The following is a 24,056-nucleotide window of genomic DNA, read 5'->3' as shown; positions in this document are numbered from 1 at the left end:
TGATGATTACTAAACATGGGTTTTAAACCTCTAAAGGTGCACTAACACTGAGTTAAACTGTGCTCGAGCACGCTTGACTCCCAAAGTCTGGTTGGTTTCACCAATGTGAGCTCCATAATTCCTGCCCTGGGTGCACTGTGTTGTTCTGACATGGATGGAAGAGGATGGCTTTGGCATGGTAAGATTTCTCATGCACAATCACAACCATACAGTACCTCATAAAAGTGAGTACACCCCTCACATTTCAGCAACCATTTCATTACATCCTCTAAAGGCACAATACTTAAGAAATTAAAGCTGGATATAACTTGGGGTAGTCGGTGTACAGCTTATACAGCAGTATAGATTTACTGTCTGCTGAAGATAATTCAGCACACAACCATTATTGTCAAATAGCTGGCAACAAAAGTGAGTGCACCTCACAGTGAACATGTCCAAATTGTTCCCTTGTAAAACTGGTAACCTTCAATCAGAGTCCAAAGGCATGAGCAACGAAAGAATCAATCTGAATCAGATGTTTCAAACCAGTTGCAATAAAACAATCTATTTCTGTATATTACAGCAGGTGCTATTGACAGAAAGATTTCTTTCGATTGTTTTGAATATGGATATCCATTAAACAGGAGAATTGATCAATTTTTCTGATACAACTTTTTATATTTCAGTTGGTTTTAAACAGGGTTTAAGGTACTTCCTACAAGCTCTTAATGCTTCTGTTATTACTGTAATTATAGCAATGAGGGCTGAGTGTGATAAATTACAGATTTGGCACACTTAAAATGCATGATTCTTGATTTTAAAAACTGTTAAAGGCCAAGTTTAAGTCAGGTAGACAAAATGTAAGCTATATGTAATCACTTAGTTGAAACACTTCTGAACAGACCCGCTTTGCTTTGCACAGTGACTTTCAGTTGTATAACAAACACATTTTTAACTTGTGTATTTTGTTTCAAAATTTAAAAAATAGTGTAAAATCTCATCTCATGGGTTAAGTGTCTCATCACACCCCTAGATCCTGTACTCCAAGAAGTCTGAAAACATCTCAGTGACTTAGAGTTAGAGCAGGGAAATTATTCACAAATTAGATTAATCGCAATATGGCCTGCTGAAAATTTATAAAACGCAGAAGTTGCAATATTTCTTTAACTTGAAATGTGTAAAAATACCACTTTAATACATTCATTTTTTGCAGCAGATATTTTATGCACAGTATTCAAACATTAAAGTGCCATTTCATTTTTAGAATTGTTTACAAAATCCAGTCCAGCCACGATCAGATGATACCAACTATTGCCGACCAGCTTTCACAGCTCTTTCTCTCAACACAGCCGTGCATCTACAGATGACATATTTCTCACTAATCCCTGCTTGCATCAATGCTGATGCACTGCACTGCTGCTGGCAAAGCTTTACCTCCTCCACCCCAGCCTCCTCCTTTATAGCTTAAAGCTCGTTGCATCCTCATACTCAGATTCATGCTACCATGGATTAGTTGCTTTTGAAATAATTTTATTGTACTTAATATGCATCATCATAAATGTATCTATATGGGGGTTCCTAGCCATGCACTTCCAGGAAAGTCAAAGCATGGTACTAGCTAACTCTTTTGAGCTGAGTCTTCTCTGCCAAGTAAAACTGTATATCTACTCTGCAAAAAAATGGTAAAATGTATGACGAGTGTTCCTGACAAAAGGTAGGTAGTTTAGGATTTATTGCTTAATTTTGTTGACAAATTGCAATATTGTATAAAAAAATTATATGTAACATAGGGCTGTTTGATTTGGAAAAATAATCTAATTGCAATTTTTTTTTGCCAATACTGCAATTGCGATTTGATATGCGATTATTCCTTAAGTTCTTGATCTTAAGTTTTTTTTCCAACAAACACAAGCAATATATCACTATATATTATAACCAACAATATTAGATAAAACTAGGGCTGAACAATTTTGAAAAAACATCTAATTGTGATTATTTTGACTCATAATGCAAATTGGATATGAATTATTGTATTGAAGGGAATGATTGTTTTCATGTCATCCTCATATTTAATCAGAAAAAATGTACAAAAAGGAAGAAAGTACGATATTTTTGTATACTATTCTAAAAAACGGGTCTTGAATGATTGCATGATATGTAATACATATCATCTCTGCTGCAAAAAAAAAGGTTTTAAACCGGTATTTTGCCTCAAATTTCAGGTTAAAGAAATATTAAAACATCTGCGATTCGAAAACTGCAGCAGGCCATATTGCAATTTAATCTAATTTGCGCTTAATTGTCCAGCCCTAATGTAACAGTGTAATTTTTTAAAATGCAGTCGTCTATTTTGACAGTCTTCTGTCTCACCGATGCGGTGTCCGGCCTGTCTGCTGATGGCAGCCGTGCACTGGATGTAGGTCCTGGTGGTAGACATGTTGTCGTTCCTCCCGAGCTCGGCCAGCAGGTGCTCGATCAGTTCAACGAAGACCAGATTCCCACAAGACATGACGAGATGACCCAGAGCCATGATGGTCCTCTAAACGGACGGAGAGAAAGAGAGAGCAGTTGTTATGGAAGCACTAACACAGAAATAAATGAATTCACGATGCCAGATGAAGGTCAGCCAGTACCTTTCTGACAGCCAGTCTGGGGGAGGTGAGCTGAGGCAGCAGACAGCTGAGGATGGAGGGGTGGAAGTTCACCAACAAACCTCCCTGTCTGCAGGGAGAAAGAAGCTCAGTCATGGGTTGCTTAGATGAGGACAACACTTACAAAAAAAAGCATGGCTCTCATGGGTGGGTTGGAGCTCAAGAGTGGGTCCCAGAGCCTTTTCAGGGGATCACAGACGTGGTTGGAAAACAGAAACGCTGAAGCAAAAAGTCTGCTTTCTAAAAACTGGTTTGTCATCATAAACGTACTCTGGTTTAAATCACACATAATCAGAATAAAGGCTCCATATAAACAAAACTATTGCTTTTTTTTTTAGCATAAATATTCCCATATTTCCTTTGTAGAAGATTCCAGGCCACAACAGCAGCACAGAAAGTGAACACATCAGACAGACAGACGAGTGTCGTACCTGCAGAGCATGTCAGCCATGATGTCGAGAGCCTCCAGCTGAACTGACACGTCTTCCTGTTTGGCGATGGCGCTTGTCAGACGACCTGTTATCTTCTTACAAACACTGGCAGCTAAAGCTGATCCTGGGACAAAGATGTGGAGAATTTAATAAAAACCTGAATACTGCAGTAAAAGTCTGACTTCTGTGGTATTTAAACAGCGGGGCATTCGTACCACTAGAGGCGGGCGGCAACTCTCCGATCACGGTTTTGAGTCCGATAGAGGAAATGTCTCTGAGCTGCTCTTTGTCTGACAGCATGTTGGTGCACAACGTGTCCACGATCGTCTCCACCTGGTACTCCTTCACCTTACTTACCAGGGGCCCCAGGCTGAACGAAACAAACGCACCCAAAGTTTAAACACAAACATGGAGAGCAGACACCAAATGCTTTCAAATAATGATCTCAATGTGTGTTTTTACCATTTGACAGCGAGGTTCTGAACTTCTCCGTTCTTGTCTTCCAACAGTTTAAGAATCATCCTCACCACCTATCAATCAATCAATCAATCAATCATTTAATCAATAATGATCAACACAGAGCAGTATTTGTGATATCAAAGAGCTACAAACGGACCTTTCTCTCACTGTCGTCGTCCAGTTTGATTGAATCTTTCTGTAGCTCCGTCATCAGGTCGTTTGTGGCCATAAACCTGCAGAGAGATCAATAACGCATCAATTATCAATTAATCAGAATCTCAAAGCTGCTGCAGAGTCGCACAAACATCTCCCGCTTCACTACAGCCAAAATAAAGAGAGAGAAAAGGTTTAATGAATCAAAACAGTCGGAGCAATCTGGTGGTGATTTATGAAACATTACACAGTGTAAAAATCGATTTACTTCTCAATAATGATGAAGAGATTAATTAGGAGTTTGAAATATAAAAAGGACCTCAACAGTGAAGAAAAGCTCAGAAGAATCTGAGGAAAGACACGTCTGCAAGAAGGCTGGCAATACACTGATTTTAGGCAGTTTATAATCCCAAGATCTTAAGTAGAAATGGAGTGAAAAAATGCCCAAGATTAGGGTAGTGTTGTCATAATACAAGATTTTTTAACTTTCTAGCGACAGCAAAAACTGGAGACCAAGGCACCTGATAACGGGTCATTTATTGCTTTAATTATAAAAGATTGCATCCATTTCACTTGCAGCAGCTTAATGTTCGAACGGCCGTGATTTATTTTCAAGTCTCGGTGTTTTTTGGCCTGTACCCCAGTTTAAACTGGCATTGCCATAAGGGCTGGGAAATCAATCACAAATTAGGTTAAATCATAATACAGCCTGCTGCAATTTCCAGATCACAGAAGCTGCAATAATTCTTCAACTTAAAGTGTTGGAAATGCCAGGTAATACATGCCAGTTTTTTGCAGCAGCAGAGATTTTATGCACATTAAGCAAAGATTCAAGAGTCATTTTTTAGAATGGTTTACAAATCCTCCTTTAATGTTTTTTTATGTTTTTCTTAATCAAAACGAGTGACGTGAAATGATAATCCTCTTCAATATTGCAAATAACAACAAATTTATGATATGAGCAAAAATAATTGCAATTTTTTCCCGTAATTTATTCCATCCAATAATGAGGCAGCTTGGCGTTAATTCACGGAAGTCATACGCCCAGCCACGATCAGCTGATAGCCAGCTGATACCAGCTCCTACAGCCAATCACAGCTCTTTCTCTCCAAACAGTGACCAATTTAAATATTTAAATATGATGTACTTCTCACTAATCCCTGCTTGCATTGATGTTGATGCACCACGCTGCTGCTGCTGGTAAAGCTTCACCTCCTCCACCCCAGCCACTTCCTTTATAGCTTAAAGCTTGTTGCACCCACATATTCAGATTCATCCTAGGATTAATTGCTCCTGAAATATTTTCATTGTTTTCAATACCCACTGTCATAAATGTATCTATCTATATGGGGGTTTCAGCCATGCACTCTCTGCAAAGTCAAAGCAGCTGCTTGACCAACCCAGGGAGCTTCTTTTGAGCAGAGCCTTCCCTGTTTAGTAAAACTGCATATCCATTTTGCATGATTGTATGAAAGTATTCCTGACTGAATGCAGATATTAGTATAGAATGATTTACTGCTTGAATTTTATGACAAATATGTAAGATGAGGAACCTAACAGAAATCGTATTAAATCACAATTACACTATTAGGGGAAAAAAATGCAGTTAGATTATTTTTGCAAGACATTCAGCCCTAACTGACATTGATATTTATCCATTTTGGGCAGAGTAATCGTAAATGCTTTGTGTAGCCACACCTAAAATACATACTGAAAACAGTTGGATATCAGAGAGCTCAGACAGTGTATAGAGATAGTCTGTTATGTCTGTATCTGGTTTGAATTGGTTGTGTAGACCAGTGACACTGAGAGGGGGGTCACCAGATGCCTTAAAAAAAAAAAACGAAGAATATTTTTTAACTTGCACTGTTGTCACTTTAGACCAATTTGGCAAAATAATAATCCTTTTAATATCACTTTTAACACCAATTTGGCCAATTTTAGCACGTTTTTGCCACTTAAAACCCATTTTTGTCCATTTAAAACCCTTTCCATTACTTTTTTTCTGCCTGTTTTTGCCACTTCTAAACCAATTCTTGCCCCTTTCTGCCTACTGTTGCCTCTATAAAGCACTTTTTACACTCCTTTTTTCCCATTTTAACAAAGTTGACCCATTTTTGCCAGTGTATAACAGTTTTACATCCCAGTCCACCTAATTGCTGCAAATTCTTTTGCACTTAAAAGCCATTTCAGCCACTTTTAATCCAATTTTACCACTTTTTGTGCTTGTCTTTGCCACGTTGACCAATTTTTGGTTATTTTTTCCACTTTAATTTTTGCCACTTTTAACTCATTTTTTTTCCTTAATCCAATGAAATCCAATTTCATCACATTTTGCACCATTTTTTTGAAGTATTAACCAATTTTAGCATTTTTTAACCCATTTTAATTATGTTTTTAACAAAGTTATTTTCATTTAAAGAAGGTTATTTACTACACAAATGAATAAATAAAGACATTTTTTTCTTTGCCAAGAGTGGTTATTATTCAGGTCAAATATAAAATATGGTTTTCACAGCTTAACTTCACAGTGGACCATGGTTTTGCTGACCTCCATGAGCCCCCAGTTTGGCTGGGTCCCAGAACCCCCCCCCCCCCCCATGGACGCCTCCTTATGGACGACCTTGTCTGCTCATGACTATTCTTGAATGTTCATGGGTTTGTTCAACCACCTTCAGTTACAGCAGGGGTCCCCAGTCTGTAAAGTTTGAGAACCACTGGTGTAGACACAAAGCTTACTGGCAAACTGGCACGATCTGGAGCAGTGGTTTTAGACCGGTGGGTCAGAACCCAAAAGTGGGTCGCAGAGATGTTTTAAGAGGGTCGTGAAGGTCCACCGAGAAATATTTGTTTTATTTTACTTGGTTTAACTGTGATGATAGGATGTTTTAGTTTTCTCTCAATATTTCAGCTCATCCATCTCGATAAAGGTTCAGCTTTCCCCATGATATTTCGGTTATTCCTCAAAGAAAATTGTTGAAATGTATGTGTCACCATGGGGAAATGGGGTGTGAAATGTGTTTGTTTTGTCCTGTTTCTTTTTCAGTCACTTTTTGTTCCATCCAAGATGCAAACTGCAACATTTTTCATTAAATAAACATGACCTTTTGCAAATATTTGAAAATTTGGGTCACATATTATTTAAAGAGACTGCAGTAGGTCCTGAGGCTATATCAGCGGGCGGAGAACCACTGATGAAGAGTATTTGGCCGGTAAACAAAAAGCATGGCTTTATTTAAGTCTATCCAGCCTTGCTTTGAGTGATGGGAATTCCAGCTCTTTATTAGTCTCCTCTTTGGTGCCATTTTGCCTTTTTTAAAGGAAACCACCTCTCACATGGGGGCTGGTACCTATAGTTCAGAAAAGGAGCCAGCTCTTAGAACCGGCTCATCACGACTCTCACCTAAGTTATCTTGGAATGAGTCGTTATCTCAATCTAACTAGTACCCTAGGAGACTGTCAGTGCATCTGTTGGCACCGGCAGGCAATGCTTCCACCATGACAGTCTACCAGCAGCGAAGCCAATGGTTTGCCTCATCATGTGTCCAACCCACTGGGGAGGGAGTAATCGGCGAATGCAGTGGTGGGGAGCACATGGGGATGGATCCAGGAAGTTTTTAAAGGATTATGTACTATTGGGAGACAGGGCTAATGGCGGAGGTCTGCGCTCTTCGAGTGGTTTTCTAGTTTCTATATTGTTTATCACTGTGCCCTTAAAGACATGTCTTTGACAACATGAGGGAGAAAAGCTGTTAAAGAGGAACTGCTAGCCTCTTAGCTTGTAGCATATTGCCCCATTCATCCTCATCTCCAGCAGCTTCACTGTAAAAAACAAGTAAGGGTATTAAACCATGGAAATAATGTATGGGCTGTTGGGTTGTTGAAAACATACTTTTGCAGTTCTTGGAAGGACTAAAGAGCAGGAAAACTGAGAGAACTCAAAGCAAGTCAGCAGGATGTTCCACAGATATTTAGAGAAGTTAGCCAATGGGAAAAATGGATGCCTAATTTTGAAATAAATCAGATGAAATAGGCTGGTTTTGCCATTTAAGTAGGGGTCACAGAGCTTTGTTTGTAGCTCTAACAAAACCAAAAAAGGGTCTGGCATTTGGAGGGTGGGATGAATTTCCTGCAAGCCTAAGAAGTTGTTAGCTAACAGCAAAATACACAAAAATAACTTAATTATTCCCCAAAGCAATGGTGACATTTGCAAAAAGCTTCAGGTTTTTAGAGAGGAAAACTTGCTGTTTCCAGTTTGTAAAGTTAAAATGCATTAGTGGTTTTCCTAAAAAAATAACATGCACAATAATCAATCGTTAACATTTTGCAGCTAGCTCATCTTGCTGTTTTAAAAAGGTTATAACAAGGTTTTATTTCAGGGTTTGGTACTTGCTGCAAAAGCTGATTAACACTTAAATCATACGTGTCTGCTTGGCTTAACCTTCACTATCTGATGCCTAACAGCCTGAGCTCAGGGCTGAAAAACGACTGCACTTTAGAGGAACTCCAGCTACATTTTCTTTTATTAGCTTTTAGTGAAACCAAAATATTGATGTTTGCAGCTCCAGCGCTGCTCTCTTTAGACATGGGAACAAAACCTAGAGAATGAGGTAATACTTTTGGTGTTTCAGGCAACAAACAAGCCATTTTTAGGATAATGATGACATTAGCTCTTTAGAGGAAACCCCTCCTGAAACGTTTCACTGCAGACCCCAGCTCTTTAATCCAGAGTTACATCTGCTGCTGCGAGCGTGTCCGATCCAATATTTGTGTTTTCCTCCGCTGCCTCAGAGCACACAGTAAAATTAGAAAAGCAATTTGGATGTGTGTGACAGGCGAATAAGTCTGCAGTGAGGATACATGCTGCTGGAGTTCAGAGCAGAGACACATCACCTCAAAGAGGGAGTGTAATTATCTCTCCTGCAGAGCCGCCGCTCACACAAACGCAGCATTAAAGCACGAGGATCAGGACTGAAATGACTCGGCGGGCTTTTCTTGTGCGGGGTCAGCAGCTATTTCTACAGCGACGGGAGCGGATACTGACAAGCTCACAATTTCACGGATTTCTGGCGCTGAGACGGCGGCTGTCAGGAGCGATGAAACTGATTAGCTGAGCTGTGATCGTCCCCGAGCAGCTTAGAAAGAGAGGCTGATCGCTCCGACTTTTATCTGTTAAACATGAAGGTTTCTACTTCCTTTTTCTCTGGGCTTAAAGGGCCAATCAGTTAAATTTAAACCTGGGCCTATTTTTACATCATCTGGGGTCTAAATGACGAATACAAACAAAGAGTTATAGAACTGCTCCTAAAGTCCGCTCTAGCCTGCAGCAGTGACACAGGCAATAATGGCACCAACATTTGCATCATCTCTGGCCAAATAAACCATCGAAGAACATCCTTCAGATGCTGTTGCTGGGGTCAGTGACAGATCCAGATTTGTTTTCAAAGTGTCTGACAACAATAAGGGTGGTTTCAGACAGGGTGCAGGCTTGCTGCGGTGTACGTCCAGCTCCAGCGTGTTGGCTGTGTCTCCCTGAGGTCACATGACCATCTTAAGTAATATGTTTCACCCTACAAGTGGCTTGACTGATTGTACGACTGAGACAGGAACAGTTCAGAATGATACTTTTAAAGAAGGCAAGCTTCCCCACAGAAATGCCAAAACCAAAGTTGTATTTTGGAATTAAATAAGCGATGTGAAAACATGCTCATTGTCTTGTGCCATAGTCCACTGATTATCATTCTTATCTGCTAAAACAAGGTAAATATGGCTCTGTTTATAAGGGATGCACCATATTATAAACACTATATATCATCAGCAGATATGGACATTTCTGACGATCTTGGCTCTAAATAAGAATTGAATATAGGAATAAATAGGTGGAAGTTTCTGTAGGACCAATAGATGACCTTCCGTTATCTGAGGTCTTTTCCTTTGTTCATCCTCCGTCTTTAAAAATTAAAGTTTTTGGAGGCTAAAGTTTCAGGTCTGAACTACAGATATCTGTATCTGCTAAAAGGAATTTGTATTGAGCAACCTGACAACTGTTTGTTTTAGGGATGCACGATATTATCAGTCTGATATCGGAATTGGCAGATATTAGCTTAAAAAGGCAAATATCGGTATCGGAAGATATTCAAATTTCTGCTGAAATTTACATCCGTGTATATATATATATATATATATATATATATAATGCTATATAATGAGAATGAAGAAACAAAAATAACTCCTTCCATGGTAAAATATAAAAACAAACATTGAAACATTTAGCTATGGACAAAACAGGATTAAACATAGCATAAAAAGTTTACCTACAATTATCTTGTTGTTAGAATTGTGGGAAGCCAAGATCACAACTGAAATTGAAACCCCCGTGAAATAAGATACTGCATCTCAAGAGGCTATCCTTTAGTCGATTCAAATTCTATTCTTTAATAAATTTAAATTCAAACCCCATTCACTACCTAGACTTTTATAGACAAATTTACAGCTTACACTTTAACCCTGTTAGGGGAAATCAGTTTACTTGTTCAATTTTATCGATTAAAAAAGCTAAACTTTGTTTTGAGTCATTTCTTCATTATTTGTGGTTAAATTGGAAAAATTATAAAAGCTGTAAATCAAGTTTGGTGTAAAAATTGGAGGTATTATCCCGAGGCTATGCTGCCTAGCCCTAACCTTAATTACACTCGTTAGCCGATACAAGAGCTAAGTGTAGGAGGAAATATATGGAAAAACCAAAACATATTTGTGTGTTCAGTCAAGCTCAAATGAGCCACTCCTGCACATCAGGGGGCTTTTCAAACATGCCTACTATCAGATATCATTGCTTAATAATTAATGCTAAACTAGAGTAGGCATGATAGCAACTTTCAGCATGATGTCCCAATTAAACCATAACAATACACCTTTCAATACCACAGCACACAAAACAGAAGTCTGGGTAGGTTCTTGGTTTTAAATCTCAAAATCTGCTGTCAAAGTCCCACACATTGTCTAAATTGTTTTACAAGTTTGCAATTTTAAAGTATGGAAATTCTGTTCATGTTTTTGTGCATTTGAAACAGCGTGCAGGTGTCTGCAGCTTCTAATGCATTTAAACGGCTCCTACGCACCTGTCATAAAAAAGATGTGGGTTTTTTCAGCTACTATCATTCATGAACATATTGAAGACTGCATAAATTTAAAAAATGACAGCTTTATGACAAACCAAATCACCTTTAAATAAAGTTTTTCTAAATGAAGTTTGTTTTAATCTATATATGCACACAAAGCTGGACAAACCTGGTTAAATAAAATCTAATAGATATAACTGGATTTGATTGGTTTTATCATCCAAAAAGAATGACTTATCATTGGTGAGTAATGCTCCAAATACTGCTGACACATTGCTGAGTCCAAACAGAGATGCATTGATTCGATTCTCATGCTGGATGTTTGCATGTTTTCCACTATTAAAACACAAATGTCATGAGCTTCCAGATCCTGGCGATCACTGCCGTCCCTGCTCTGTCAGCTTTCAATAAACTTCATCTCACAGAAGTCTTCTCTTTAAAAAAAAAATCAAAGTCATTGGTTTAAAGATTGACACGGATTTCCTAAGCAGCTGCAGATTTCCAGTTTTCCTCTGCTAAAATCGACATGCAGAGACTCGAACACTGCTTGAGGCGAGATATCCATCACAGCGAACAGAGTGTCCACTTTTTGACTAATTTACAGTCAGATAGAAGCTGGTTTTTCTGGTACTCTTAGGGTTTTAATGAGATGGATCCACAATAACACTCATTTATTTTCTCTTTATGTAACATGGCATTAAGGCTAAAGAGATGAGATAAGTCTTTTGACATCTAGGGGGAAATAAATTATCATTATTAAATCAAGCTGCTCATTTGTGGCATTTATACCAATCAGTACCATACACTTTATGGTGAAAACAAAGTTTTTGGTATGTTCAACCAATCAAAATAATCAATTCATTTACATAAAAGACAGATCTGATGAGTAGGTTCAACATTTTGATTAAAACTAAAAGAACCATTCAGCTAGATGTCTCTCTGGCCACCTTAAGACAATCAAGACAGTACTAATGCTGTATTGTTAAGAGGAGAGTACCCACTAAGGCCTGGTAACATTGAGATTTTAAGATAAATCTGCTTTTAAACAAGATAAAGGATAAGAAAGTATCACCCATGACAATATAGTTTCTTGATTCTAAATAAAAAGTAATTATTTTATTCATTTTATCTGAGGAAGGAATATTCTATTCATATCAAATTGTAATTATTAAATCATAACCCTTACTAAAAAACTAACAATGTTGATTCATATTCAATACTACAGCAACAAATAAAGTGGCCTCAAATAAATATTTTTCATTGCTCTAACTATGAAAACTTGAAGTAAACCCCTACACAGTTTCATAGTGTGAATGGTGCCAGTGTTTGCTGTTGTTGCTACAGTATTGACGGATAGTTTTGGTGCTTTTTAACACCACCAGTTGTTGGTGGGGTGTCTTTAATACTATTTAATCACAGTTTTGATTATTTTGGGGCTTCTGCATTTTCAGATAAGACAGCTGCAGAGTCAAGAAATACAAGGGGAGTGCAGAGAGGACACGCATCAAACAGTGCTGAGAACAGGGATCAGTCCTATGACCAGTGAGTCAAAAACGAAAGCTGCTGTTTATAGGCTAAACCGGTGCACCTATACAGTCATACTGTAACTCAGGGAGAGGAAGCATTCTCTAAATTCCACAAATTAGTTAAAAATGCTAAAAACATTGGGTGGAACTGCTGAGGACTGAGGGTTTCGCTCTTACCTTTTTCAAATGTTGCCAATTTATTGGTGCAGTCTAGACGGCGTGTATGGTTTCCCTTACTGCTAGCAAAGTCCTCCCACTTTAATTCAAGGCCGACAACTTACTTGATCCATTATATGTTTGGAAGTGGCAAAGAGCGAACGTTCATCCCTAACCAGTTCCACCCACCCACACAGTTTAGCCAGTCACTGTTTTTACTATCAAAACTGCAAGTAAACTCCTGCACAGTCTGCAGTGCATGAATACACTGCAAGGCGCTAGTCACTTTCCAAAAGTTGCCAACATATTTGTTCAATTAAAACTGTACTCTCTTTGCTAAAATACGCCAGACGATCACTGAAATTAAGTATTTTGTGATACCAATAATCGATAAAATGACACATAACTGATCACTTTAAAACACACAATATTAAGAAGCATTAAAAATGTTGACAACAGTGGCATCGCTGGTGTGACAGTATTACTTACATAGTTAGTAAGGGTTTGACTTAGAGCTGGCCAATTAATCGAAAATTAGATTAAATCACAATATGGCCTGCCACAATTTTCAACTTGCAGAAGGTGCAATATTACTTTGACTGTAAATTTGTGTCAAAATAGCAGTTTTAAACTTTTTTTGCAGCAGAGATGCTATGCATGACATCATGAAATCATTCAAGTGCTTTTATTTAGAATAGTCTATAGAAAAATCCTACTTTCATTTTTGTATTTTTCTTATTAAATATGAGAATTACAAAAATCCTTCAAAGCACCAATTATATCCAATTTGCAATATGAGTCCAAATGATCATAATCAGATAATTTAAAGACTTTTTCAGCCCTTGTTTAGTAATAAAAGAGAGTTAAGGAATAATCGCATATCAAATTGCAATACTGGAGAAAAAATTGCAATTAGATTATTTTGCAGAATCATTCAACCCTTTAACTGCAGTTTAGATAATTAGAAATGCAAAGCCCAACATTGGGTGTCTAGGACTTCTGTTTTTGTTGCTGTGGTATAAACAGATTCTCTTTTAAACAGTCTGATCTTTACAAGTCATATAAAATGTGTTATTCTGATTTGGTAAGAAGCATTTTTTCAACATTTTTTTCCAAAAAGTTGGGGCACTGTGTAAAAAGTAGAAAAAAAAAAAAAGCAGTGATTTGCAGATCTCATAAATCCCAATTTTATTCATAATAGAACATAAACATCAGATAATGAAACAGACATTTTACCATTACATGACAATATTAGCTTGTTTTGAATTTGATGGCTGCAACACACCTCAAAAAAGTAGGGACGGGGGAACACAAGGCTGGAAAGTAAGTGTTATTTGTGAAAAACAGCTGGAGGAGCGTTTTGTATCTAACTAGGTTAATTGCCAACAGGTCAGTAACATAACTGGGCATGAAAGGAGTATTTTTGAAAAGCAGAGTCTCCTAGAAGTAAAGATGGGAAGAGGTTAATCAATCTGAGAAATATTGTATCTAAAAAAATGTCTAGAAGTTGTGAAGACTTAATATCCCACCATCTACAGCCCATGATATCAACAAAAGATTCAGAGAATCTGGAGAATTTCTGTGAGCAAGGGAGAGAACTGAAGGTCAGTATTAGATGCTGGTGATCTCAAGGCCCTCTGAATTCAAAACAGGCATGATTCTGTTCTTTGAGACATCACTGTCTGTCAACACAGTTAGCCGTGCCATCCACAAATGGCAGTTAAAGCCAAAAGCTGGGCCAAAGCTCATTTAAAATGGATTGAAGCAAAATGGAAAACTGTTCTGTGGTCAGGTGAATCAAAGTATTGAATTCTGTTCAGCTTGTTCTCCTGGCTCAGCTCTAAAGCCTGAATCTCTGATGGTATGGGTTTGCATTAGTGCCTATGGCGTGGAAAGCTTACACATTTGAAAAAAGCACTATCAATGTTTAGATAGAGGTTTTAAGAAAACAAGTGCTCCCATCTAGACGTCTCTTTCAGGGAATGCCTTGCATTTTTAAGACAAGATGATGCTAAACCACATCATCAGAAGAAGAGTCCAGCCTGTACGACGAAGCTGGATTTTCTCTTATCGAGATAACTTCAGGATTAACCCTGGATTTTCTGTACAACGACACTGGTTCACTTCTTACCAGGATAAATCACTGAGGTAACTTATGCTGAATGGCTAACCTGCTCCAGAGCAGGTTATGTTCTGGATATAAGATCAGCGAGTATAAAAGCACCGCCTCCTGACCAATCAGCTCTCTTGGAAAATGGCCTGTCCATTCTTGGAAGATCCTGGTTGGTGCACGGATCATGAGAAGAGCGCTTAGGAGAGAAAGAATATTTAGGGATAGATAAATTCTGATAGATAAGGCCTTGTCACTCGCCGCTTTGATGTATGTTTTATATTTGATCTTCACTTGTTCCCAAGTCCTTTTTGCTCCACTAGGGTTGCATCTGAAATAATAGGGTTAATAATAATGGCCACACATGGCGTAACTGCAGAAACATGGATGAATGGAACGCACAACTACTTGTGCCGTCACGTGAGGAATTAATATTACAACTCAAAATTCACTGAGGAAGCTCCGCCCCAAACATCTGTGCCATAATAAAGTGAAACTGAGTGATCAAAGTGCTGTCCGTTTATATCGCCCGTTTATATCGCCCGATGAATTAATATTGTATAATCTGACAAATTTACGCATTAACAGAGTCGGCAATTTTCTGCCAGCATTCCTTCCTGGCTTATACTGCGGCGGCAGTGTTGCTTCTGGCCTGGATGATTACTTTAAATTCCTCATATTTCTGAAGAATAATCGTCTGTTCCTCCATTGAGAAATACGCTGCCCTGCAGGGCTTCTCCATGTTTGCGACTGGTCAGACCCTGCAAACACCAACCCTTTTAAGTGAGCGCGCACTGATCCAGATTGGAAAACCCTGGCTGCAATTATCGAGTTGATAACCAGCTTCGTCGTACAGCTGATCCGGATTGCGAATGTCCTGATAAGTCAATCCAGCTAACGGAGAGATATCCCGGCCTCGTTAATCCAGCTTTGTCGTACAGGCCTCAGCTGCTGAACTGGTCTGCCTACAGCAATACGAACACTTAGAGCATCGGAAAATGAAAAAAGGGAGCTCAACAACTGTTGAGCAGCTAGAACCCCACAGACAAGAATGGGACAACATTGCTCTCCCAAAACTCTAGCAACTAGTCTCCTCGTTTCCTAGACGTTTTGCTAAAGAAGAGGAGGTGCAATGGCAAACATGGCCCTGTCCCTGCTTTTTAAATGAATGCTGCTGCCATCAAATTCAAAATGAGCAAATATTTTTCATGAAATGGTAAAATTTCTCAGGTTCAACATCTGATATGTTGTGAATGAAATATGGGTTTATGAGATTTGAAAATCAGTGCTTTGTTTCTATTTACATTTTACTCTGTGCCCCGACTTTACCTGAATTTGGTTTGGATCCATCTGCAGAAAAAGACTGGCTCTATAAGGAGTATCAACATTCAACTAAACATGTCAGCATGTTCAGGCATATCTTTAACTTAACGGGACAAAGCAGCCTTTAAATAATAGTATATGGAGGCAGGATTTAATCTGTTTACTACGACAGCCGCACACACTGGGCTGAAAGCCACCAGTTAACACGGTCACTCTTTTAACTGTAACACCTGCTGTCTGTGTGTTTACATGTTGTGATTACCTGAGTTAGCCATGCTAACGTTACCACACCCCCACCGCATCAAGACAGTTAGCCTGTCCTCGACACAAAACACCAACTGTTTGAATCTCAACCACCTTAAATGCAGAGTTTATGTTAGCAGACACGCATACTTGACATTTACATCCACACCGCAACACGCACTCTCACACAAACGGAGCTGACATCACGCTAGCTTGCGGCATGACAGAAGTTAAACAGCTAGCGAGCTAAGCTATCGGCTAAGTGGCGGTAATTTTAGGTAGCTTCTCTGTCAGGTTAAAGTAAAAAGAAGTGATGAAGCATCATAACCAGTTATCAGTGCAAAACGTAAAAACAGTCCAATCAAAATCAGATGATAACCGTTGGTGTATGCTAACTAGCTAATCAGCTAGCGATGTGACGATGATCAGACAGGTGGCAGGCTAGCTGTTAGCATGTTAGCCCGAGGCCTGACAGAGCACCGCTTCATGAAGAGCGGCTTTTTTGACATAGCAGACACACAATTCAGGAGGATAATAACAGAGTTAGAGTCGGTCTGCATTGCCGATTGTGTGTTTTACCTGAAATCCTTGTCGCTGGAGGTCATTTTCTCCAGCAGGTTGGAGATGTGGTAGGAGGCGCTCGCCATGTCGGTGCTGTTAGCCGTTAGCCTGATGCTAGCAGACTGCTCAGAGAGACAGAGTGTTCCTGCTGCTGGGTGTCCGTCGGTCCGTGTCTCTGCCCGTCCTCAGACTCTGCTTTATGGACTAAATGCTGCTATTTGGTCTTCCTCTGCTGCAGATGCCGCCTCTCTCTGCTTCTACAGCGACTGTCGCATCCCGGGGCGCGGAGTTTGGTTTGTTTAAATGGAGCTCCCGTTCTCTCTGCAGAGGGGCGGGGTTAGCGGGATGACGCGGCGGGGTCGGAGGTCAGAGTTTGAACCGTTTATATCAACGGTTTTTCTGATTTCATTTCAATATTGCTTTTCTTAAATAAGGCTGTTCTTGAGGATGTGTGAATTGGGATTTTTTGAAGATATCCAATTTCAGCTGATATGGTACGACGGAGTATTACGGTCACACAAAGAGGAAAAAAATAAAATAAAATAAAAATTTACATCACGAGAATAAAGTCATAATATTAACAGGAAAAATGTTAATATTAAGGGGAAAAAAGGTTGTAATATAATGAGAAAAAAGTCATAATATTACGAGAATAAAGGTGTAATATAACGAGAAAAAAATCATAATATTATGAGAATAAAGTCGTAATATTACGAGAAGAAAGTGATAACGAGAATAAAAGATTACAAGAAAGACAGTCAGCCACGCGGACTTACGACGGAGTATTGTCCTGATTCTGATAATAATTTGATGCTGATTTGCCAAAAGGTGAAGTATTTCCTTATTTGTGAAACCAATACTAAAGTATAGCTTCACAAGATGCTCAACATTGTTCATTTTAACGGCAGACTTTCTTTCTTGTAATATTTTATTCTCGTAATATTGAGACTTTGTTTTCATAATATTACGATTTTTTTCTCGTAATATTACGACTTTATTCTCCTAATATTCCAAGTTTTTTCTCTTAATATTATGACTTTTATGACTTTTTGTCAAATAATAATAATAATAATAATTATTATTATTATTATTATTATTAATTTATTTTTTTCTCTCCGTGTGGCCCTAATACTCCGTCGTAGGATACTGATATATCAGACAAGACAGGATAAACAGGATATTCCTTTCGTGATTCCCTTTGGGGTACATTTGGTTTCATCTCATTAGAGTGACACACCAGAGCAGGTGCCTAAAAAAATGGAGAATACTTTTGCAATGATTATTTCTTACCCAAATTCATTACCATTTTTCGCCACTTTTTAAATCAATTTTTCACAATTTGGATCCATTTAGCCACTTTTCTCCATTTTTGCCAAATTTAAACCCATTTTCATCCCCTTTTACCAACATTTTTGCCCATTTTAACACATTGTTGCCACTTTTAAACATTTTTTTTATCCATTTTAAAGCCTTTACACCAGGGCTTTTCAAAGTGTGGAAGAGTGAGCCTCCCATAAGAAGAACTGATCCATTCAGTGGACCTCCAGCCACAAAGAGGATTCAAATTTTTAAAAAATTAAACAACATTTCAAACATTTATGTCTGATCTTCAAACATTTTTAACATTAATATATTTTTGGTTTGCAAATGTCCTGAAACATTAGCCTTTCCCTCTTATTCAGTTATAATGCCATTAAATATCCCTTTTTCATTTTTTTTTTTGGCCCTTTTACAACTTCTTTTTGCTTCTTTATCCCTTTTTTTTCACTTTTATTCCATTTTGTGCCCTTTTGAACCTTTTTGCCCATTTGAGCTACATTTCATCATTATATTTCCTTTTTTTCCCATTTTTTGTTCATTTTTGCAACGTCTTTTTGCCACTTTTTCCCAAGTTTTGCCACTTTTATCCCATTTTTGCCCTTTCTAACCATTTTTTGCCACTTTTTGTCAATTTAAGCGAGCTTTAGCAATTAAATACCACTTGATTCCTTTTTCACAAATTTTTGCCATTTTTGTCCATTTAAACTGTCCCTTGCCATTACATACCACTTGTTTCCTCTTTTTTATACCATTGTTGCCACTCTTGACTGCTTTTTTCCCATTTAAGCCACTTTCCACTCATTTTTTTTGTCTCTTCTCACAAATTTCTGCTACGTTTTGACCATTTTTTTGACTCTTTCTCCCCATTTTCACTCAGTTTTTGCTGCTTTTTGACCATTTTTGCCACCTTTAACCTATTTTTATTGCTACTTTAAGCTGTTTTTGCCTCTTTTTACCTCTTAGATTGTGGCTCTTGCAAAGGTATTTTTCAATAATGTGGCTCTTTGGTTGAGTAACACTGCTCTATAGCATAGTCCCTATAGTAACTATAAGTCTATCCGTTTTGCTCCATGCACAGCTGAGGTTAGTAAAGGAGATCACTTTTTTTCTGGTTTATGGTTCTGCACCTCCCCTGAAGCTCTGTGGCGCCCCCCAGGGGAGGCCCGCCTCACACTCTGAAAACCACTGCTTTACACCACTTTGTACTGTTATGCCACTTCTAAACCAATTCTTGCCATTTTCCGTAAATTGTTGCTTCTGTTGACCCATTATTGCCTCTATCAGCCCCTTTTTTAAATCACATTTTATGCCCATTTTTCCCATTTAAACCACATTTCCCTGTTTCATATACCCATTTTGACCAGTTTAACCCATTTCTACCTATTTTTCTGTCCCAGTTAACCCTTTTTTGCCAGTTTAAATCACATTTTCCCACTTTCAAATCCCATTCCACCAATTCTTGCCACTTTAAACCCATTTCTGCCACTTTTTAATCCCCTTTACCACCTTTTGTGCCTGTTTATGCCACTTCAACCCATTTTTTGCCAATTTTTGCTCTTTTTGCTGCTGTTATCAAAATTATGCCACTTCTAACCCATTTCTGCTACTTCTGGAATTCTATTTAACCACCATTCCCACCACCTTTGTTGGACATTTTTTACTATTTTAATTCTGTTTTTAAGAAAAGGGATTTACATTTTTAAGTTGACCATATACTACAGCACAAATGACTTTAAGAAGATATCTGTTACTATGTTAAGAGTGGTTATTATTCAGGTTAAACATTAAATATGGATACAGATATCTAGATCAGTGGTTGTCAACGTTGGGGTCAGAACCCCATTTGGGGTCACGAGACACTCAGAGGGGGTCACCAGATGCCTTTAAAAAAAAACAACAGATATTTTTTAAATGTTTTTTTTTCCCACCCAATTTTGTCACTATTGTTTTCCACCCATTTTTATCAATTTTCGCTACCATATTTTGCTAATTTTTGTCATTTCTAATCCATTTCCAAGACTTTTTTCTGACTGTTTTTCCCACTTCCAACCCAATTCTTGCTGCTTACTGCCTATTGTTGTCTCTGTCGACCCATTATTATGGATATTAAGCAATTTTTACCCCTTCTTGCCCATTTTAATTCTATTTGACTATTTGTTATGCCCATTTTTGCAAGTTTTACCCACTTCTGCAAAGTTCTCTGCCTCAGTTAGCCCATTTTGCCAATTTAAACCACTTTTTCCCACTTTTTAATCCCATTTCACCAAAATGTCCACCCATTTCTGCCACTTTAATCCCCTTTCACCACTTTTTATGCCTGTCTTTGCCATTTATTGCTGCCTCTCTTATGCATATTTTTGCTGCCTAACCCTTTTCTTCTACTTTTAAAACCCCATTTCACAACCTTTTCCACCATTTTTTTGCCATTTTCGCTATTTTTAATCCATTTTAATTCTGTTTTAAAGAAAAAAACAACGCAGATTTTTAAGAAGACTATCCACTAAAAGGTATTTGTTGCTTTGTTAAGAATTGTTTTTATTCGAGTTTAATATAAATATGGTTATTGCAATTTAACTGTAGAATGGACCATGATTTTGCTGATCTAGTTCGCCCCCGGTTTGGCTGGGCCCAAGAAAGCTCTCCCCTTTATCCTCCCTTATGGGCAGCGCTGTCTGCACATGACTAATCCTGAATATGCATGGCTGTGTTCGACCACCTTCAGGTACAGTGGGGGTCCCCCGTCTCTGGCACCTTTATGTTGGGGGTCGCGGGCTGAAAAGGTTGAAAACCACTGCACTAGAGGAGCACATATACCACTAGATTTCATACAGTAAGGATTTTAAAATCAGAATTTAATGGTTGCTCGCTTCCTAACGACATTGTGACTTGTTGACATTTTTGCACGTGTCCAGTGCATCTGCCAAAACATCAGTGTCAACAAACAAGTGATAACTGCCTACATTCATCACTTAGTAAATCATCATAAACATGGGTTTTCATCCTACAAAATGTTCCCATTTTAGGAATAGAATATGCTGTGGTTCATCATCCTTATCATATACTGTTATAGTCATCACTTGGCATATTTACCCTCCTCCCACAGATCAGCATCTTTACCTTCTGATCACATCACCATTACAGCTTTTCTTAAAAGCCTAGCTGTGGGGAAAGTGAAGTAATAGACCAATTTGTACATCATTGCAGACAATTTCCAGATAAAAATGATTCATTTCTGTATTTTTACCCTTATTTTCTGCCACTTTATATCCCTGTGCTTAACTACAACAAATACAGATACACTATATTGCCAAAAGTTTTCACTCACCCATCCAAATCATTGAAATCAGGTGTTCCAGTCACTTCCATGGCCACAGGTGTATCAACTCAAGCACCGAGGCATGCAGACTGTTTCTAAAAACATTGTGAAAGAATGGCTCGCTCTCAGGAGCTCAGTGAATTCCAGCGTGGTACTGTGATAGGATGCCACCTGTGCAACAAGTCCAGTGGTGAAATTTCCTCCCTCCTAAATATTCCACAGTCAACTGTCAGTGGTATTATAACAAAGTGGAAGCCACTGGGAACGACAGCAACTCAGCCACCAAGTGGTAGGCCAGGGAAAATGACGGACAGCGGATATTGAGGCGCATAGTGCGCATAGTGCGCAGAGGGCGCCAACTTTCTGCAGAGTCAATCACTACAGACCTCCAAACTTCATGTGGCCTTCAGATTAGCTCAAGAACAGTGGTAGAGAGCTTCATGGAATGGGTTTCCATGGCCGAGCAGCTGCATCCAAGCCATACATCACCAAGTGCAATGCAAAGCGTCGGATGCAGTGGTGTAAAGCATGCCGCCACTGGACTCTAGAGCAGTGGAGACGTGTTCTCTGGAGTGACCAATCATGCTTCTCCATCTGGCAATCTGATAGACCAGTCTGGATTTGGCGGTTGCCAGGAGAACGGTACTTGTCTGACTGCATTGTGCCAAGTGTAAAGTTTGGTGGAGGGGGGATTATGGTGTGGGCTTGTTGTTCAGGAGCTGGGCTTGGCCCCTTAGTTCCAGTGAAAGGAACTCTGAATGCTTCAGCATACCAAGAGATTTTGGACAATTCCATGCTCCCAACTTTGTGGGAACAGTTTGGGGATGGCCCCTTCCTGTTCCAACATGACTGTGCACCAGTGCACAAAGCAAGGTCCATAAAGACATGGATGAGAGAGTTTGGTGTGGATCAACTTGACTAGCCTGCACAGAGTCCTGACCTCAACCCCATAGAACACCTTTGGGATGAATTAGAGCAGAGACTGAGAGCCAGGCCTTCTGGTCCAACATCAGTGTGTGACCTTAAAAAATGTGCATCTGGAAGAATGGTCAAAAATTCTCATAAACACACTCCTAAATCTTGTGGAAAGCCTTCTCAGGAGAGTTGAAGCTGCTATAGCTGCAAAGGGTGGACCGACGTCATATTAAACCCTATGGATTAAGAATGGGATGTCACTGAAGTTCATGTGTGAGTCAAGGCAGGTGAGCGAATACTTTTGGCGATATAGTGTGTATGTTACGGTCTTTAATATTTACTGTATGTACATTTATGAATATATAAAACCAGTATAGATTAGAACTACCACCTGCTTTTACACCCCTCTGAGGTATACAACTGCAGGAAAGTGGAAATACAGAGGCAGGGTCAAGAAGAAGGGCTGCAGTAGTGGAAACATGAGACCCTACAGCCGAGGTCATCAACTACATTTGTACAAGAGCCAGTTTTTTCCTAAACAGGCACTTTGGGGGCCGAACTTTCAAAAAAATTAAAGAAATTTTCATAATAGTCTAATTTACATATTTTTGTATAGATATTGTTATTTTCTTTCAAATGTGCACATTTTTTTGGCTCAGTCAGTGAAATCAGTGCCTACATCGCAGCCAGAGGGGGACTGACATATTTGATCTAAATATTTCTGTGGCTGTCGGGCTGTCCATCACTGGGTTTGATGCTGGTGTGTTCAGCAGTGATAAGTGGAAAAATGGCAGCAGGAAAATTGCACTCCAAAAACACCTTAAGTTGAAAGTTTCCATAGAAAACAGCAGATTTTTTAAATCAAGAATCAACTGAAAAATACAAATTTTACATTTTTATTCCCATTTTTATATTTTTATTTTTTATTCCCATTGCAATGTTTTTATTTATTCCCATTTTAATAATTTTATTTTTATTCCCATTTTTAAATATTTTTGATATTTTTTTCATTTTTATATTTTTATTGTTTACTCCCATTTTAATGTTTTTATTCTTTAATTTCATTTTCATAATTTTATTCCCTTTTTCCATCTATATAATGCTATATTTTTGTGCCTTATTCCAATTTTAATGTTTCATTTTTTACTCAAATTTTGTTTATATTTTAATGTTTTCATTCTTGATTCCCATTTTATTGCATTGCTTTATTCCCAGGATTAGACTTTTTTCATTTTTTATATTTTTATTTTTCATTCTCATTTTTATAAAGAATCGACTGATAGATATATGTTTAACATACATTATTGCCAATAATGACCAACAGGTGGATTACTAAAAATGACACATAAAGTCAAGTCAAGCCAATTAAATTGATTCAGTCTCAGTTGTTGCTTGAGTTGTTTTAATAGCTGTAGGGAGTTTATTAAGAAAATAAAATAAACATTAAAAACCAGTCCCAAAATACCACATGAAATGGCAATCATGTTCTGGGGGCCAGATGGGAAGATATGGGGGGGCCTGATGTGGCTCCCGGACCGCCAGTTGATGATCACTGCCCTACAGCCCTGACCTTTGACCCTAAAATTTAATCAGTTCATCCAGTGTGGACATTTGCGTCAGTATTGCATCTCTAAAAATAACCCAGGTGAAAAGGCCTTCTAGCGCTTATTCTACTTTTCTTAAAATAAAAAAAAGTTGTATTCACTGTCTAAGTGAATAAGTGAAATACAACAAAACGGTATATATAACATTTTTGCGATGATTAAATGTTTGTACAGCTGACCTTCAAAAGATA

At 38.4% G+C, this 24,056-nt stretch overlaps 1 protein-coding gene across 1 annotated transcript in view; it reads right to left on the bottom strand.

The window, feature by feature from the left end:
* cand1 (cullin-associated and neddylation-dissociated 1) overlaps positions 1 to 17,048 on the bottom strand; it is a 32,555-nt gene extending 15,507 nt beyond the window's left edge. The window contains exons 1-7 of the mRNA XM_041780711.1: positions 16,729 to 17,048; positions 3,678 to 3,753; positions 3,524 to 3,591; positions 3,277 to 3,431; positions 3,062 to 3,185; positions 2,613 to 2,700; positions 2,350 to 2,518 (exon numbers count right to left, since the gene is read on the bottom strand). Of these exons, the coding sequence (XP_041636645.1) occupies positions 2,350 to 2,518; positions 2,613 to 2,700; positions 3,062 to 3,185; positions 3,277 to 3,431; positions 3,524 to 3,591; positions 3,678 to 3,753; positions 16,729 to 16,796 (748 nt within the window). The 5' untranslated portion in view covers positions 16,797 to 17,048. The remainder of the gene's footprint in view (positions 1 to 2,349; positions 2,519 to 2,612; positions 2,701 to 3,061; positions 3,186 to 3,276; positions 3,432 to 3,523; positions 3,592 to 3,677; positions 3,754 to 16,728) is intronic.
* Positions 17,049 to 24,056: the final 7,008 nt, after the last annotated feature.

Source organism: Cheilinus undulatus, linkage group 23 (genome assembly GCF_018320785.1).
Source record: "Cheilinus undulatus linkage group 23, ASM1832078v1, whole genome shotgun sequence".
Classification (NCBI taxonomy): domain Eukaryota; kingdom Metazoa; phylum Chordata; class Actinopteri; order Labriformes; family Labridae; genus Cheilinus; species Cheilinus undulatus.
Note: the sequence above shows the minus strand (reverse complement) of the source record. Positions and strands in the feature narration are given on the sequence as shown.